The sequence below is a fragment of the Arabidopsis thaliana genome, chromosome 5 (assembly GCF_000001735.4).
Source record: "Arabidopsis thaliana chromosome 5, partial sequence".
Taxonomy (NCBI): domain Eukaryota; kingdom Viridiplantae; phylum Streptophyta; class Magnoliopsida; order Brassicales; family Brassicaceae; genus Arabidopsis; species Arabidopsis thaliana.
Genome location: NC_003076.8, coordinates 9,156,679 through 9,175,227, shown reverse-complemented (window position 1 = coordinate 9,175,227; position 18,549 = coordinate 9,156,679). Strand labels below are relative to the sequence as shown.

General features: G+C 32.3%; 4 protein-coding genes and 2 long non-coding RNA genes across 7 annotated transcripts; 4 read left to right on the top strand and 2 right to left on the bottom strand.

The window, feature by feature from the left end:
- Positions 1–629: 629 nt before the first annotated feature.
- Positions 630–2,317, top strand: MAKR1 (membrane-associated kinase regulator). Its single transcript, NM_122524.3, has one exon. The coding sequence runs from the start codon at positions 686–688 to the stop codon at positions 1,709–1,711; it is 1,026 nt and encodes a 341-aa protein (NP_197995.1). The 5' UTR covers positions 630–685; the 3' UTR covers positions 1,712–2,317.
- Positions 2,318–8,632: 6,315 nt separating this feature from the next.
- On the bottom strand, positions 8,633–9,290 carry AT5G04205. Its single transcript, NR_142741.1, has one exon. It is a non-coding gene; the product is annotated as an other RNA (long non-coding RNA).
- Positions 8,889–9,146, top strand: AT5G04215. Its single transcript, NR_142742.1, has one exon. It is a non-coding gene; the product is annotated as an other RNA (long non-coding RNA).
- A 1,053-nt stretch (positions 9,291–10,343) lies between the features above and the next one.
- Positions 10,344–12,259, top strand: AT5G26220 (ChaC-like family protein). 2 transcript variants are annotated; one of them, NM_122523.4, is made up of 7 exons: positions 10,344–10,723; positions 10,813–10,889; positions 11,221–11,277; positions 11,381–11,437; positions 11,530–11,570; positions 11,652–11,803; positions 11,893–12,259. In NM_122523.4, exons 1-7 carry the CDS (start codon positions 10,615–10,617, stop codon positions 12,048–12,050), a joined length of 651 nt encoding a protein of 216 aa, NP_197994.1. In that variant the 5' UTR covers positions 10,344–10,614; the 3' UTR covers positions 12,051–12,259. The 2 variants fall into 2 exon arrangements, with proteins under 2 accessions (NP_197994.1, NP_001332737.1); NM_001343968.1 differs by having other exon boundaries at positions 10,412–10,723; positions 11,652–12,259.
- A 2,475-nt stretch (positions 12,260–14,734) lies between these two features.
- On the top strand, positions 14,735–16,910 carry AL4 (alfin-like 4). The gene is made up of 5 exons (NM_122522.5): positions 14,735–15,103; positions 15,196–15,228; positions 15,792–16,020; positions 16,172–16,304; positions 16,387–16,910. The coding sequence occupies exons 1-5, from the start codon at positions 15,007–15,009 to the stop codon at positions 16,660–16,662; spliced, it is 768 nt and encodes a 255-aa protein (NP_197993.1). The 5' UTR covers positions 14,735–15,006; the 3' UTR covers positions 16,663–16,910.
- AT5G26200 (Mitochondrial substrate carrier family protein) lies at positions 16,824–18,086 on the bottom strand. Its single transcript, NM_122521.5, has one exon. It carries the CDS (start codon positions 17,958–17,960, stop codon positions 16,932–16,934), a length of 1,029 nt encoding a protein of 342 aa, NP_197992.1. The 5' UTR covers positions 17,961–18,086; the 3' UTR covers positions 16,824–16,931.
- Between the last annotated feature and the right edge of the window lie 463 nt (positions 18,087–18,549).

Below are 18,549 nucleotides of genomic sequence, written 5' to 3'. Positions count from 1 at the left end.
TCCAAAACTCATGCATGCATTACTTTTTATTTGCAAAAAGTTTGTCTATTCACTCACAACATGTCTCTCAAACACTATCAAGACCATGTGTAATGAATCATACTCGTTATTCAAACAACTATTTCAACTAATTAGCCATCTTGTCTCTAATGTATTTATAACTCTCTCTCTCTCTTTCCGTAGCAAAGAAATAAATAGACAACCGATAAATAAAGACTAGCTAAACACCAAACTAGTTAGTCCAACTTTTGTTAAACTTGATTAAAATTCACATAGTATTGTTTAAACAAAATTTACAGCCAAGTCAATGAAATAGAACCTGCAACAAAACTAGGGATACCATAATTTCCGGAACATAAAGAGATCGGACCACACACAGGTCACTACTAGCTTTGCTCACTTCTTACTCCTACAAACTTATAATTATAATTAACTAACGTCATTAAACAACTCTCTAATCTAATCCTACGCTCCATATTTAATTGCATTGCATGTGACTACAGCTTCAATCTGGCGATCATCGTGGCACTGTGCAGAGTAGCCCTCTTAAATATCAAAAATAATAAAATAAAATATATAAAAACCTTATAATAAAATTAAAATACATTTTCATCATTCTATTATTATTACATAACACAAACAAAAGCATAGAGAGACTCATACAAAAGAACCAGAGAGAGAGATAATGAGACGTCAACCACCACGTCCACGTAACTCACCACCGCAATCTCACTCATCTCCGTCGTCATCTTCATCGGAATTCGAATTTAACATCTCAATCTCGCCGCGAAAAGCTTCTTCTTCGCTTTGTCCCGCCGATGAACTCTTTTACAAAGGCCAGCTTCTTCCTCTTCAGCTCTCTCCTCGTCTCTCTCTAGTCCGTACACTTGGTTCTTCTACTTCTTCCTCAGACTACACTTCTTCCTCTTCCTCCTCCGTCGCAACGTCCGCCGCACGTGACTCCACTGAATCTAACTCCTCCACTGATTCCACAGCTTCTTTCCCTCTCCTTCACCCTCCTCCGCTTGATTGTTGTGACTCTTCTCGTCCTAGCTCTGTAACTGACGATGAAGATTTCTTCTTTAAACCTCCAAAGAACAAATCTTCAAGTGGTGGTTTCTCACTTTCTAGATTCTCCTCTGTTTTCAAGAAAGATCCCAAAACCAATCTCCACCACCACTCCTCCTCCTCTTCCACCGCAACAACCGCCGCAGCTCCGTCGTCGGTGAAGAGAATGAGCTCAACAGCTAAAGAAGTAATACGGAAATACATGAAAAAAGTCAAACCATTATACGAAAAATTATCTCCAAAACAGAGCTCCAATATAAAAACAGAGTCATCATCATCTCTCAAAGATTCCGGTAACAACATCCGTGGGACCACCACCGTAACCACCGTCACCGCCGCTCCAACCGTTGTCTCCTCCGGTGGTGGTTTATCAATCTCTTTCTCCGGAAACCTAATGAAATACACAAAACGTGGACGATGCGCGGCGAGTTGTCCATCGTCGATGAGGTCATCTCCGAATCACTCCGGTGTACTGACACGTGGCGGTTTTCCGGTTCATCAAGGTAGTTGCAGTAGCAGCAGTAGCAACAACAACAGTGTGTCATCTTCAATGGAAGAGTTACAAAGTGCTATTCAAGGAGCTATTGCTCATTGCAAGAACTCAATGTTACAGAAGAATTTGGTTAGTAGTCTCGAGATCTAGCTTATATCTTTTGGTTCCATTTTATCAATGTTTTTTTTCATGTCTTAATTTTTGTTTTAGTGTGATTCAAACATTCTATTTTATTAACGATGTTATTGGTTGTTTTTACACTTATGTTTGATTAACTTAACTCATAATAAGACATTGTAGTTTGGTGATTCATCTTAAATTTAAGTGTTTCCGAGTTTAATATCAAAACTCATACTAATCTCGAGTTCATAGTTCATACTACGTTGTTTATTTTAGTCTTGTATATATGGTAGGTAAAAAATAGTATCCAACGAAACATTGTTTCGATATTGTAATTTTGTTTGATAATGATAAGTAGATCTATAAATAAATTAGGAAATGTAGACGTTGTGAAATAATTGAGAGGAACAAGAAAACGACGGTGGGGTTTATATTTTAGAAATAATTGAAGAATTGGATTATTGAGTACCTTCATCAAGTACTATTCTGCGAAACTGGTTCTCTTCTTCGTACCTTATCTTTTCTCTCTCTGGTCTCTATAGTTATTGTCGGTGTTCTCTGTTGATGATAAATGAATGAACCTCTCTGTTTTAATATCTCAATTGAAAAATATCTTGTATCCAACTATTATTTTTGTTTTGTTTTGTGTGGAGAATGTCTCTCTAAAAAAAAAATCGGCTAATAAAGTTATTTGGCGGGCTAAAAGGTTACGAGTTGATACAAATTTGGTTGACGTTTGTATGCCAGAAAATATATTTTAGTCATTGTTCTAACTTCTAAGGATGGTTTTAGATATGATGTAACCTAGGAAAAGCTAAAAGTCATTGAAAGTAATGTTGCTAGTTTATTGGGTGAACATATATGATGTACTTTTACATATATGATTGATTGGAATTATGAAATATTTATAAAGAGATCGAAATATGTACGAAATATCCCATTCATGGTTTATAATTAGAAATTTCAAACTTACACCTACGAAATTGTCATCTTTAGTTTATAATATGAAATTTCATATATACAAAACAGGAAAAGCACCGAGCAATATAATTCTCTAGGGTGACACCAAAACAAATTACTGTATGTGTATGGAAGTCGAATGATCAAAGTAAATAGGTGAAACTAAAAGAGCATATCTTAAAAAAAAATCGATGGTGACTAATTATGGTATAATGATCACGGCCAACTTTGATCATTTTACAAAAAAAGGCAGGAATTGTTTTGGTTCAACCTAGATTAATCTCTTAGAAACTGAATTTTGTGTTTGTTCCACTCCGTCCCACACGCAAAATTTACGTAGATAGTAATTTAAACATGTTTACAAGAAATACATGTTTCTATAGATTTTGTTATGTTATTGAAATGATATACTGATATGTTACGTACAATTAAATCGTATACGTGGAGTAGAAGCTCAACAACATTAATCACACATATGCATATGTTTGGTTCTAAGTGGATGGTTGCATGTGCTTCTTTTGCATTGAGAAGCGTTGGGGTACGTAATAAAGATTCTAATGTGGTCAAAGTCAATGCTTCTATACACTTTGTTTATTTTTTATACTCCACAAACTTATATATTTACTTCTGTTTTAATCATAGCCAATAAATAATGTCTCCATTTAATGATGGGGGCTCTTCATATATTTCTTGACCATCTTGATGGTATAAATACAAGCACAGTGAAATCTAATTATTGTTATGTATGGGACCTCTTCATCATTATTATGATTTCTTCTTCAACAAATTAACATTTAGCTATATGAGTAAATACTATTTTTAAACACACCACCATTTAAAGTTTTAAACAATCATGCCTTATTTTCAAGCTTTTTAAAATGTCAATTTCTTTGGTTAAACTGCATCATGTTCAGAAAACGAATATTGCAAATAATTTAAACTTCACAAATTCACCATAAAAATTGTAACGTAGTATCTCTTAATTACAATTTGTGTTTAGTACTTCAGTTCCATCTTTAGTTATGTACAACCACATTCATGACATCTCACTTTATCCATGTATGAAATTGTCAATAGTGGCATAATTGTATTGTTTTGGTTGGACGACCAATGGTCTAGTTAATCTGTTTGTATTAATGCATGCATGATATGTCGATGTGCTGAATTTCGCTTTGTCTTTGTTTCCATGTTTTTTAATATATATTTTTGGTAAAGTTAAGACCAATCAATAGGTTTAAGCAATTGGCAAATCATCTTATAAAATCTAAACGTCTCATTTTTATAATAATATTTATATTCTTAGCAAAAAAAAATCTCTTAACCTGCGATTCTAAATTTAAATGGATTTGTGATTTAACAAAACACAACATTGTTGTAGTGTTTACCAATTAATGTGCCACATAAATAAATTAGTGGGGGATCCAGTTTATTTCATATCAATTTAGTTCCTGACTGATGATGGACAGGGGACAAGAGCCCCAATGTCGTTATGAGGCTTAGATCATCCTCATTGCAAGTTTCTAACTATAAATTTTAGGTATAATATAATAAAAATAATATGTGAATAGTTTAGAAGAGTTGCTAATTAGGTAAGAGATAAAAGAATATTTAAGAGCTTCAAACCATAACAAAATCTTTTAGCTATAAGTTTTTTCAATAAAACAATTCATCATAATGGTTAAGAGACAAAATTAATAGTCTACGATGCTTTTACACCATCCTCATTGATGGGTTCTTAAGAAGTTCTTACTATTAATTTTTACAAAAATTAAATATATAATTGGTTTAAATTCTAAAAACCAACCTTATATGTCCAGGAACTTCGACTTAATCTGGTCTTCCTTAGAACTTCACAAAACATTAACGAATGGGATACATATGATAATCTTGGTATGTAAATCTCCGTAATGACTGTGATGGTATTTCCTGGGACCATTTGGATTCAAGAACGAGTAATGGGCACAACCAACCGATGGTAACTTAGTGTGAGTAATTTTTGTTTCGTAATTTTAATTAAATTAGTTTCATTTGATATGTCTATTGATCGTGTTAACACAATAATAAAATGAGAATTTACATTATGGAAGCGTTATAACATGTCCCGTGTTATTTTAAACTTTTTCTACGTTTTAATATCTATAATATTTAAAAAAATAGATTTAGTTTAAATATATTAATTAAGATATTTAAAATTTATGCCTCAAGAAAAATTAAATAGTTCCAACTAAAAAACCAAAGTATGTTAAGCTTCATGCTCATTCAGATTTGGATTCATTTTGATCTTATTTATAACATAACTCCAAATAACTACTAAACAGTTCAGCAAATGTGGAAAGTTGAACACACATTTTTTTATTAGTTGAGTAATATATGTCCATCTTTTAAAATTTGAACCACAAGATATGCAAAAATGTTTTTAGATTTATGTATCATATGATTTCAAATAATAAGATAACAAAATCAAACAAAGATGATTGGCAAATTATATTTTAAATCTCAACAAAATCATCTAAATATCAATATTATTAATTATGGAACATTATATAATTATTTTTAATTTAATAATTAATGTTAAAAAATCTGTTTGGCTATATAAATGATAGAGAATTAATTGCTAAATTGACCGGATGCATAGATATAAGTAATGTAATTTTTGTAATAATTAACCATAATAAAAGTTACATTTTAAAATGTACTTCAAAAATAATAGTATGGTAGCAATTTTACCTATGACAATAAAGCTTAAGAAAGAAAAAAAAGATGATAGTCATGTATTGCGGCGAACCATGTTTGATATTAATAAACTGTTCATATATTAAAAGGTTATACTACAAAAGTAGAAATATGTCTATAGGATGCAATCAAATTAGTCGAAGACACTATGGGTGATTTAAGGTCTTTGATTATCAGTATTGTACAAATTTTGTTGGAACGTGTAAATATTTACATCCTAGAAAAATATTAATATGCTTTTTAGACTTAAAAATAAAGAGAGAATATTTTCCTGATAAAAAATAGAGAAAGAATAAGCAAATAAATTGTTTTAAAAAGGAATAATTTCGCCATGCAAACCAGTTTTGTAGCATTTATTTGTGTCGACATCTCCTGCACCAGTTTCCGCACCTGTTCACGATGACAACACTCACAGCTAAATATTTCGCTTATTCAAGACATCTGAGAAGCAAAGTAGAAAGTTTGGTGGAAAATTCAATTGTTTCGTTTTTTCAAATGTTATACAACAGAAAATTAGAATGACCTTAAGTATATATTTGAAGAAAATGTCTACACAATCCAATGTTAAATGAAATAAATTTATAAATGTTTTTCATCCAAAAAGCCACTGAATTTTGTAACAATATAAATTTATAAACTTTGTAACAATATCAGCTCGATCTAATTATATTCGAAATAATCTATGTAAAAAGTCAATCGTTGTTCCGTAAAAATATTTTTGTAACGATATATTTATATACCTATTTTATCCTTGATCTATTCAAGAAATTGTAATATGACTTGAAACTTTCATTTAATAGACCTAAATAATGAATTTATACCTACTCATTTCAATATAATACTTCCTCTATTCCATTTTATAAGATTTTTTTGGCTAAAAGTACAAAAAAAAAGAAATGCTTTTTCATTTATAAAAGTTTAACCAACATAAATAAATACTGCACAATTCAATTGTTATAAGCTTTTAAATTTAATTCATAGAGACTTGAGAAAATCTAATAAAATGAAACAAAAAACCTAAAACATCCTATATATAGGTTGGGACATAGAGAGTACAATAATAATAGTAGTCGCTTAGAATTTATATAAATTTTATCTAATAATAACCAAAATAGGGTATTTAAAACGTTAATCACTATTCACTACTCTGTAAATATTAATTTGTAATTATATACTATTCTATACATACTTTTTGGTAAATCTATTCAATAAATTGTAATATGGCTTGCAACTTTCATTCAATAGACTTAAATAAATCTATACATACTTTAGCTATTTTTGAAGAGGAATTAAATCTCCTACTTTACTCTGTTTTTGACTTTCAGAAGAAAAATAATTCTTCTCATTTTTTTCAGACTGGTGAATACACAGATGAATTCAGAACAATTAAGAATATACTCTTTTCTTCTAAAAACACCTACCAGTTAGACCCACCTTCGTATTTCTTTTTTTTAGTAGACTATACCTTCGTATTTCACATATCATAAATTGTTAAGATTTCTATTATAACGAAATGAATTCAGAAGATGACATTCAAATGTTAAAACGTTAACTGTTATGAAACATGACTATATATGAAACATGACTATATGTGATGAATACCTTCTAATTAACAAATATTAATATTTTATTTTTCTTGTGTGATCTTTTTAATTATTTTGACTGTTACTGTATTTTTTTTTTTTGGAAATAATTTTTTTTTTGTGTATTGAAGTAAAACCTCTATAAATTAATAACTTCTATAAATTAATAAGTTCTTCCGGTTCTGAGTTGAGACTAGTGTAAAAATTGATACAAATCGATAAATGAATAAGATAATAACTTTTTTGAAAATCCTATGTAAATATCTGGTCCCATCAATATTATAAATTAATAATTTCATAAATTTATGATTATGTATATATATATATTTATATTTATATTTATGAATATATATTATGTAAAATATTTAGTAAAATATTACTCTATTATTTTTTTTTCAATTGATATTAATTATTTGTATAGTTTAATTCTAATATTTTTACTACGTAGAAAAAAGTTTAATTTGTTTTCAAACATCTATAAAAATAGTTTTCTACTAGTAATTGGTTTAAAAAAGATTATTGATTGTATAGAAAAAACTATTTTTTAGATTAAATTTTTGTAAGAAATCACAAAATTGGTAAAATTTCTCTATAAATTAATTTATCGATAAATTAAAGCTTTTTCTAAATTAATATTTTTTCTCGATCCCAACATTAATTTATATAAGTTTTACTGTACACTATATACTTCCTGTTTTTCTAAATATTTGTAGTTTAAGGTTTTACACACAAATTAAGAAAACATACAAATCTCATTTAATTTATTTCTTTCCTATAAAAACATCATTAATTACAACTAATCCAATCAATAAAAAAATATGATGTAAAATATAATTGGTTAAAATCTATTAAATAAATTTAATTTTTGTATAGAAACGTGAAAAACAACACTTATATTAAAAGAAGTAAAAAAACCTTTAAATTACATATAATTAGAAACGTATACAGTAGCTACTAGTGTGACTAATGATTAGTCGAACAATTAGTAAAACAAAAAAAATGGGTAGGTTACATGGAAATAGACAGTTAATGATAACCAGTGATATGTGTTTAGTAAGATCTTTAGAGCACCTCCAATGTAGAGAGTCCCTTCAAGGGCTCTCTCCCCTTTTTAATGATTAAATTTTAAAAAAGAAGAAGTAGAGAGCTTTGTGTTTTTTTTATAGTTTTTTATACTCCAATGGTAGGTTCTCTAACATGAGTTCTCTAAAAAAAATATTAAAATAAAACTATTTTATTTTATATAACTTAATAATTATTACAAAGCATAAACTATTAAACATACATTATTCTGAAATATTTTGAAATAGATGTGGAAAAAAATGGAATAACGATCAGTTGTTCTGTTGATTGTTGCAAAAAATTTCCCTTATATGTTCTACCAAATCACCTTTCAATTGCAAATGCATCTTTTGATCACGAACTTGATATCGAATGCCCATAAAATCTCTGAGACTTGTAGGCATACATGTACAATAAGATAAATCGACTTGTGAAGTTCAGTTTGCTTTATATTTTGTTGTTTTAGCAAATTCCCAAATCTTATAGATATTTTGTTAAAGTAAAGGTCAAAATCAATGTAAGTGGAATTGTATTGATTTTCATGGCTGAACCATTTTCAAAGTTGAACTAAATTCTCAAGTACAATTGTATGTTAGCATATTAACAAGATTACGAAGCACACTCGCAATTAAGATAAAACAAAACAAAACAGAGTGGTCTCTTTTTTTCTTATTTGTTCTTCTTCCACCTACAACACACTTCTTCTTGTTCTCTTCTTCTTTTGCTTACGAGTTACGATTGTTCTTACTCTCACCATCTTCTCACATCTTTCTCTTCCAATCTCTGTTGCATATTGTTAACAAAGATGAGATTCCAACAGTCTCTCTTATTGAGAGATAAAAAATGGAACCTATCTCATCAACACAAATCCGGCGTCTGCCAATTAAATAAATCCGGCGTCTCAGATCCACGATTACACACATCATCGCCGTCGACTAATTGCAAATCATACCACCGGATTTTTGTTTTGTAGAGAGAGAGATGAAACCGTCGGGTTCTTTTTTGGCGGAGGAAACAAAGCACTAGTGCTTTATTTTTTTGGTTTTGTTACAAATAAAACCCAATCACATTCGGCCACGTCGTCGCCTCTCTCACTCTCAATAATCTCTCTTCGTAGAGCCAGCTCTCTCAATTTTAATGACTTCTGTAGCATACTAGCATCGCTGTCTCAACGACAATATTTATTACATGCTCTGAAAATTTAAAGAGTTTGTGAGACTGATCGTCACAGTGTCGCTGTAAGACTACTTTCGGCGAACAATAGAAGAATTAATTGAATCAGCTAACTTAATTAATTTTCAATATTTTGGTAACAACTTTTATATTTCCGTGAAGACAAAAATTCAGTCACCGGAAATATATATCTTAGTGATGTTGCTCTGAAATCAACGACGTTGGTGCCATTCTTTGACCATCGATCGTTTCCTTTGCTTTCGTCGGCTTCTACATTTCTGCCGTTGAAGGTCGTCGTCAACGATACGGTGCTACACATGCCCTACGTATACTGACTATATAGAGCGTAAATGTCTAAATAACAAAAGAAACATTATGACGGTGGTATAATTAACAATTTGGAGTTGAACAATAATAGTATATAATGACTTTAGTATTTGTTTAGGGAGTGACAGTAATTACAAGTTACAACCAAAACGTGCCACCAAATCCAAAATGAGTGGTCCAACACCAATGAACCCACGGCTCAACGTGCTTTCAAGCTAATATAAATAATATGGCTGCAGAACCGATACTAGAGTCATTTTGTTTCTTCATTTTTTGGTTGTACTTTCGTAGAAACTATATTTTCTTAAGAAGGCCCAACTATTCTCCCCATAAATAAATTCAGCCGTTTTAAGAGCCCAACTTGTAGATAAAAGAAGATGCGACCCAACTAAGGACATCCACTTGTGTAGCTTACACCAACTTATAGTAAAATTTAGTCATCAATTTGACTCCCAAAACGAGTCACTTCTCCATAATCATCTCTCCCAACTCAACCAATTACACATCGATCTCTTTCGAGTAGCCAATCATCGTCAACATTACATCCATATACACCAAATCAACAAAAAAGATAGATATTTTGAGAGTTGTGCACTTGTGGCTCTGTCCACTCCTCTCCATCTCCCTTTTGTTTCCACCAACCAATATTTAAAGACAAAATTTGACTTTTACCCAAAAAAATATCCTAACCAGAATGAAAAAACGTGGGTTTGGGCTAAGACTTATGCTATGTTGGACCATTTCTGTCTCTATTAGGTAAGAATAATAATAACAAAAAGGTGTCTTGATTCAATGTATCACAAACTAAAAACAAGAAAGAAAGAAAAAAGATGCGTTAGATTAGAGTTAGGAAGAGAGTAGGATCTGCTTTAAATGCCGAAATGTACGGTAAAAAATGTATAAACCTCAAAAAGCCGTCTAGATTCAAATCATTAACTCCCACACATCTCGGGATTCTATTTTTACACCCAAAATCTTTTTTCACTCTGTATATATTAATACAATTCTCTCCCACTTCTTTCAAAAATATCACATTCTTTCTTCTTCTCATTTTCTCTAAAGATTGTTGTTTGTGTGTGAGGCTAAGGATCAAAGATGGTTTTGTGGGTATTTGGATATGGTTCTTTGATCTGGAACCCAGGTTTTGATTTTGATGAAAAACTCATTGGTTATATCAAGGACTATAAACGTGTCTTCGATCTAGGTATGTATAATAACAACACATTGTTTTTTTGTTGTTGTTGAAAGATTGAATCAAATTGTTTGCTTATGTTTTCTTATTCTTTTTTGTAGCGTGTATTGATCATAGAGGTACTCCTGAACATCCTGCTAGGACTTGTACGCTGGAGCAATCCACCGGAGCTATTTGCGTAAGTCATTGCTTTTAATTATTTTATTAGAATTTGGTGTTCAAAAAAAATTAATTTTATTAAATAAGTATAGTAAATAGAAGATTGTGGAAATTAGTTGCAAAATAATCACTAGTGTGTTGGAATTTTCGTGCCGAATTTTAACGAATTTCTGGTTATAATTATTTTCTATATCTTTTTTGTATTTTTGGATTAAAATGCACCATTTATTTACAAAATAGCACTGTCCATTTTGCCATATTTAGCTTTAGAAATAGCTTTATACTTAATTAGTCTATGGCAAAAATGCAATTTGAAATTGATGTTGAAAATTTCTGTTTAAATTGAGCAGTGGGGTGCTGCTTATTGTGTTCGTGGAGGACCAGAGAAAGAGAAACTAGCAATGGAGGTAAAAAGAAGATTCTGTATTTTTATTGGTTTAGTTTTGTGTTTGTGTGTTTATTTTGTTTGGATCTTAATATATGTTGATATGGCTCATGTTTCTTCTGCAGTACTTGGAACGAAGAGAGTGTGAATACGACTCAAAAACACTTGTTGAGTTTTACACTGTAAGAAACTTGTTGCTGTTTTATTGTTGTTGTCTTTTTCCCAAATTTTAGTATTTTTATTTATTTATTTGATTTCTATTTCTTGAATGCAGGAAAATGACACTTCCACGCCAATCGTTACCGGAGTTATTGTGTAAGTTTTAATCATAAATATCCCTTAATGATTCTAATTAGGAAATTTCAATGTTGAAATCAGTTTGGTTTCTTTGTGTAGCTTCACGTCAACACCAGACAAAGTGTCGAACAAATACTACTTAGGTCCAGCTCCATTGGAAGAAATGGCGAGGCAAATCGCTACGGCTTCGGGACCTTGTGGGAACAACCGAGAGTATCTTTTCAAGCTAGAGAAAGCAATGTTCGACATTGGTATAAGAGAGAGCTTTCTTAACGACTTTATATTAAAGAAACCACTGTTTTTGGTATGATTTTTGATAGATGAAATGTTGTGATAACAGAGCATGAGGAAGAGTATGTGATTGAGTTAGCGAATGAGGTTAGGAAGCAACTCGATTTACCGGAGGAAGTGAAGGCATTGTTGAAGCCTATTGTTTCTCATGTATCCGTCAAGTCTCAAGCTCATGTTTCCACTCGTCAACGGGTCTTTGCATCATGAAGACAGCAAAAGTTATGGAGCTAACTTAAAAAAGCATTGTGGTGACGAGGCTAATGTTAACTCTTTATCTTTCAGCTTAATATTTGATCACATCTTGACCTTGAGATGTTTTGTTTTGCTCTGCATTTATTGAGAATTCATAACATTGTATGATATGAGATGCAATTTATGAGAATAATAACCGATCTTTAGCTCTGCCAATTGTTATAGATTTCTCTTTGGTACTAGACTATAACTCCATATAGACACAATCAAGCATTTGGTAGTGAGTATTGAAAACAATTTCTATTCTCAATACTTTTCGAAGCCCTCATAAAACTCTCTAAATTCAGTATTGTATTATTGGGCTAAGCCCAAGAACTATATAGCTTAGTTGGGCTGTAAGCTTGTAACCTTCTTATTTCTCCTCCAAGTTGAACTGAAAAACCATTTATCAACAAAGTACTCTCTAAATTGAATGATTAGCAGTTCAAAGTGACAAATCAAAGAAGCAGTCAATTTATATCTTATATATATTACGAAAGAGAAATGAGAAGAGTGTGAAGATAATTTTGTTTTTGAGATTTTTCAATAAAACAGTGTGTTTACAACTGTTACACAGTTTTCTAACTTACCATGTTTAATTGTTTATTATTTAGTGAAACAAAATCCTAAATTTCCAAAAACTCAGACCCAATAAAACTCAAACAAAGAAAAATAGTCAATTTTAGATTTTTTTTACCAATTTTAGAAAATTATATGATATTAAGAAATTAATGATTTTTTAGAATAAAAATTTCTTCACAAGTGTTAGATTTAATTTATTAAATAACATATGTCAAAATGAAAATAATAATAATAATAATATATGTCAAACCAAAACTAATTAGAATCTTGCCATTTGTCGGATTTTGTTAGACTTATCTTTGTGCAATAACTTTGCCAAGTTGGATTTTAGTGAGACTTAACTTTATGCAATCCCAAATTTTAATGTTTTTTCTTTAAGATTAGTGAAAGTTTCACATATGTATCTTTCTCGTCCAATTGAATATGTTATTTTCCAAATATAAAGTTTGATAAGCGAGAATTATATCAAGACGATAATAGAAGTTACCTTAATTCAAATTGTGGAAAAATCATATACATATGAGTAATTGGAAAAGTGGAAGATGAGCCGATTTATATAAATTTTGAATTTTGTTAATTGTGAATGTAATAATAACTAGCGAAAACATTAAGAATTTTTATGCAACCGTCAATGATTTCATGGGATCTTTATCAAAAGATCAAATTGAGAAATATTCAATGACATCTGATGCATATCACAATCTTTGAATGCAATATAGTTCAATGCGCTTATCGTCTTGCTTGCATTATTACAGAACTTATTGATGGTATTGGGATTTTGTATCCAGTTTGGGCAAATAAAGCCATCAGATCACTATCTTGCGTGTCTGTGTGACATGTAATGAGTTTAGCTTGGAGACTTCAAGCCCATTTTCTAGAGTCAAATTTAACGTTGCATTTGATTTAGAAAAAAAATCAAAAGAATTCTTGAAGATCTTGAAGTGTACCTCATACAAAGATTAAGGATTCTAGAGGAGGTGTTTGACATTTGAATCTATCAACATTACTACTCTCTCCGTGTCTCTTCAATTCAATTTAGAAAACAAAAATATATTCATTGCTTTAAGTACTTTGTTCAGTAAAACATAGTTCTTATTCTCTTTTATCAGTCTCACTCTCACCAAATTACCTACAAGTTAAGATTTTCTATCCACATAAAATATCAAAATTGAGGACTGAATCATGATTTTATAGATAACACTACTTCAAAATCTTACTATATTGGAATTAGATATGATTCATAAATTCATGAAATCCATGAAACTACAATTTTATTCCTAGTGTATAGTTCGATCTATCAAATTGTATATGGGTTATCGATATATTTGGATGATTGACACGAAAGAACCAAGTATTTTGAATAAACTTTTTTCCAAAATATTAATAATGCATAGTACTTATTAAAAAATCAAAAAGACCTTGAAAAAGAGAAGAGATTGAACTTATTTATCAAACACCAGATCACCAAAAATTTGGTGCGAAAAAGGTATCTAGTAACTAGTAAGACTATTTAAAAGCTCTCATTAATCAAAACCAGACTATTATTACTCTTTTAAAAAAAAGACTAGACCTCGAGTGAAGAAATAAAATTAACAGTCAAACTTATTTCTCAGATACCAGAATACCAAAAATTGGCGCGAAAGACAAAACGAAACCAAAAAATGTAGAACAAAGTCAAACTTATTTCTTAAATATCAGATTACCGAAATTTAAAGCGAAAAACTGAATATTTGATAAACACTTACCGAAACCTCTCACTAATCTAAAATAAAGTATGTATCCCTTACCATGTTCAAAAAGAGCGCGAATGAAAATATAGAAAACGGTCAAATTTATTTCTGAGTTACCAGATTACCGAACATTTACCGCGAAAAACAGAAAAACGGTCAAATTTATTTCGCAGATACCAGATTACCGAACATTTGTTTCGAAAAAACAGAGTATCTAATAAAACTTTCTGCAATCTTACAACCATTACAATTTAATGTATCATTAACACAAAACTCTTAATTTCAAGCTTGATAAACATCTATTACCCGAAAAATAAGCCAATCCAATTAAAAACATATCCATAGATACAACAACAGAAATCAGGAGATACGCGTCAAGATCTAAGAGGATGAAAGATAAAACTTATCGTGCTCTCCTCCTCATCAGATTCATTTTGCGGACTCCTCCTCATCTTATTAAATCCGCTTAATTGTTTTTGGGTCCGCCCTTTTTCTCTTTCACATCTTTCTTTCTCTCGCAAACCCAAATTCTCTCAGCGCCGGTCAAATACTTGTCTCTCTCTCTCTCTCTCTTTCACTCTTGTCTTGTCTCCTTCGAAGCTGTTTGTTCTGTAAGAAAGATGGAAGCAGGTGGCGCGTACAATCCACGCACTGTTGAAGAGGTGTTTAGGGATTTTAAGGGTCGTAGAGCTGGCATGATTAAGGCTTTAACCACTGGTAACAATTTGTTTTTTCTTTCTTCTTATTACTATCTCAGTTTTGTCACCGGAAAAAAACTGAATTTTGAGATTACCCTTTTGTGTGTGCAGATGTTCAGGAGTTTTTCCGACTTTGTGATCCCGGTGAGTGTTGTTGTTCCTTTGAGATTTGATTTGAATTAACGAAAGTTTTGATTTTTATTTGTGTTTTTTGAATTTTTCTATGTTTTGCTCTGTTTTAATCTGAGTGTTGTTGTTTCAGTGAAGCATTTAGGGTTCATAGTCTCTCTCTCTCTCTCTTTTCTGTTTATGATTTTGTTTAGATTTATTTGAATTGCGCTCCAGTGTCGAAAGTATTGATTTTTGTTTGACTTGGTTCGATTGTGTTTTCAACTAAAGAAAAAATTTGTTTGTGATCCTTGTGAGTGTTGTTGTTCCTTCGAGATTGATTCTCGCCGGCGAAAGTTTGGTTTTTTGAATTTGCTTCGTTGTGGTTTGTTTCAATCTGATTGTTGTTGTTTCAGTGAAGCATTTAGGGTTCATAGATTCTATTGTCTCTGTTTTGTGGATAAAATTGTGATTTTGTCAGATTTATTTGAATTGCAGTGTAGAGTTTGAGCGGAGTCAAAGTGTTGATTTTTTGTTTGACTTGGTTTTAATTTAAGGTTTTTTGAACAATTGTCATCATTTTCCTTTTGTGATTATAGAAAAGGAGAACCTTTGCCTTTACGGACATCCAAATGAGCACTGGGAAGTGAATTTGCCAGCTGAAGAGGTTCCTCCTGAGCTCCCAGAGCCTGTCTTGGGTATCAATTTTGCCAGAGACGGGATGGCGGAAAAGGATTGGTTGTCCCTTGTTGCTGTCCACAGTGATGCTTGGCTTCTTGCTGTTGCTTTCTTTTTTGGAGCCAGGTTTGGATTTGACAAAGCTGATAGGTATGTATATCCTTCTCCTCTTTAAGTCTAATCTTCTTACATCTATGTTCCTTGGTGGTATATAGATGCAAGCCTCTCAGTCACTCATTGTTCTACTCCTTCACCGTTTATGTAGCTCTCTGTGATTTATGTTCTTTCACATTTGTTACAGGAAGAGGCTTTTCAATATGGTGAATGACCTCCCAACAATCTTTGAGGTTGTAGCTGGCACTGCTAAGAAACAAGGAAAAGATAAGTCCTCTGTTTCCAACAACAGCAGCAACAGATCCAAATCAAGCTCCAAGGTAGAGACTTTGTTTTCCACTGTACTTCTTCTCTACAGTTTAATCCTTGTACTAATTCTGGTTTCTTTGTCTCACGTTACAGCGAGGATCTGAATCCCGTGCCAAGTTCTCAAAGCCGGAGCCGAAAGATGATGAGGAGGAGGAAGAGGAAGGTGTGGAAGAGGAGGATGAGGATGAGCAAGGTGAAACACAGTGTGGAGCATGTGGTGAGAGCTATGCAGCTGATGAGTTCTGGATTTGCTGTGACCTCTGTGAGATGTGGTTTCATGGAAAGTGTGTTAAGATAACACCAGCAAGAGCTGAGCACATCAAGCAATACAAGTGCCCTTCTTGCAGCAACAAAAGGGCTCGTTCCTAAATTTGTTGACCGCTCGCTTCTGTGTATCTACCTTTGCATATGATGATGAACAGCTTAACTGTTTGGTTTAGATCAGATTTGTCATATGGATTTGGTAATTTAGGAAGACATTTTAGTTTTTTCATTGTTACATTTTGGCGATTGAAGGGATAACTCTTTGTTTAGGGGTAATGATCTTTTGCTCTGTTTTATGTTTGTTTATTAACATTCTTCAAACTCAATCAAAAGTATTTTGGTTAGTCTTAACACAACAAGGTTTTATCAATATATCATTTCTGCTTCTTTGTTGCTAGGCGCTTCAAGAACTCGTAGGTTGTGATCATCGTTGTTGCGGACATCGACATTGAGACCCATCTTGGTCCTAATCCTCTGTAACAAGCACCAACTCCTCCTTCCTTCATCAAGCTCTTCACTGACTGCATCACTGTCATTGCTCGTCTCCTCCCGTTCTCTTCTGCGTCTAAGACTTGCAACCGCGTCTTGATTGTGTCTACTGGCATAGTTACTAAAGCCGAGCAACCGCTTGCTGTAGCTGCACTCAACGCTTGAACCACCACTGAGCCACCAGCATCTTCCTTGTGGTTGTAGGAGTGCTTGTATCGAGACCAAATTGATTTTTGAGCCAAAGAATAAGACGCCCACCAAACCGCGTTGGAAGGTGCGTAAGTCAAGATCGAGATCCCAAATCCTCTGTAGAACCCTCTTGGTCCATCTGTGTAAAGAATCTTTCTAAAAGCATCAAACCCATTTCTGTATCTGCAAGAGTTCATCACTCCAGGAAGATGCTTACTCAAGGAGACATCGCCTTGAACCATAAGCCCTTGACTCACAATATCAATCGGAGTCCAGACAGTCTGGGCAGCCACAGCCGAGGTCAAACCAGCTGCACCATTAGCAACAGCCAAAGACGTAGTATCAGACAATCCTAACCTAACAGTTGCTTGACCTACACTACTCTTTGTAATCTCTAGAGCAGTCATATAGAGAGCACGAGCCGGGATGGTTCCAAGCAAAGATGTTCCAAAACCCTTGTAAAACCCTTTAAGACCTTCAAGTCTAGCAATAGCCAGAGAAATGTTGGCACATGAGACACGAGTCGGAGAGACTTGTTGCCTTGTTTTGAGAACTACAATAGGGTAAAGAGCAGTGGATACACCGGAGAAAAGAGCAGCACCGAGGAAGAAAAACCTCGATTTATCAAGCATTTGCCAATCTATATCATTTGACATATGTACCTGAGAAGAAGAAGATGAAGTTGTTGCTCTTCTCTTCTCTTCCATCAAAGCACCTAAACTCATTTTGAGCTAATCTTACCTTAAAAACCAAATCAAGATTCCAACTTTAGAGAGTTTTGACCTGAGTAAGAGATGAGAATAGAGTGTATGATTGAATTGTGATCAAAGAGAGAAAATCTCTGTGGATTTATTAGCTTCAAAATCTATGAACTCGTGTATTAATATTATTATAGTGAATATAGAGTCAGAGCCAAAACGATGGGTCGTGTGGATAACATAAAAGGAGCGGCCTTTAACGGACTCAAGAGGTGTGTGAGGAGGAGTAATGGGACTGGGCACGTGGCAAGTGTTGGTTGGTTTATGTTAGAGAAACTCACAGTTTTTAAGGTTACATGAGGCTGAGAAGAGAGTGGCTTCTGTCGGAATCGCCACTTGTTTCATCCTTCTGTGGATTATATTTATTATTTTATTTTATTTTTACTGATTTCTGTAGGTTTTGCATTTGATTATTTTGTGATATAATGTATTTATCAATAACTGTTTTAGTTACATTTTAAATAAAATTAGATGCATATGTATAATAGTATGGATAACAGAGCCTATTTATAGAATTTCTTACATTTTATGGAAATAAATAACTTTTTTAAAAGGT

Excerpts from the sequence above, each read along its gene's own strand:
- AL4 (NM_122522.5), top strand. The coding sequence starts at position 15,007 with ATGGAAGCAGGTGGCGCGTACAATCCACGCACTGTTGAAGAGGTGTTT. Across the intron at positions 15,104-15,195 it reads GATTAAGGCTTTAACCACTG|ATGTTCAGGAGTTTTTCCGA; the intron begins GTAACAATTTGT and ends TTGTGTGTGCAG. Across the intron at positions 16,305-16,386 it reads GATCCAAATCAAGCTCCAAG|CGAGGATCTGAATCCCGTGC; the intron begins GTAGAGACTTTG and ends CTCACGTTACAG.
- MAKR1 (NM_122524.3), top strand. The coding sequence starts at position 686 with ATGAGACGTCAACCACCACGTCCACGTAACTCACCACCGCAATCTCAC.
- AT5G26220 (NM_122523.4), top strand. The coding sequence starts at position 10,615 with ATGGTTTTGTGGGTATTTGGATATGGTTCTTTGATCTGGAACCCAGGT. Across the intron at positions 10,724-10,812 it reads TAAACGTGTCTTCGATCTAG|CGTGTATTGATCATAGAGGT; the intron begins GTATGTATAATA and ends TCTTTTTTGTAG. Across the intron at positions 10,890-11,220 it reads AATCCACCGGAGCTATTTGC|TGGGGTGCTGCTTATTGTGT; the intron begins GTAAGTCATTGC and ends TAAATTGAGCAG.
- AT5G26200 (NM_122521.5), bottom strand. The coding sequence starts at position 17,960 with ATGAGTTTAGGTGCTTTGATGGAAGAGAAGAGAAGAGCAACAACTTCA.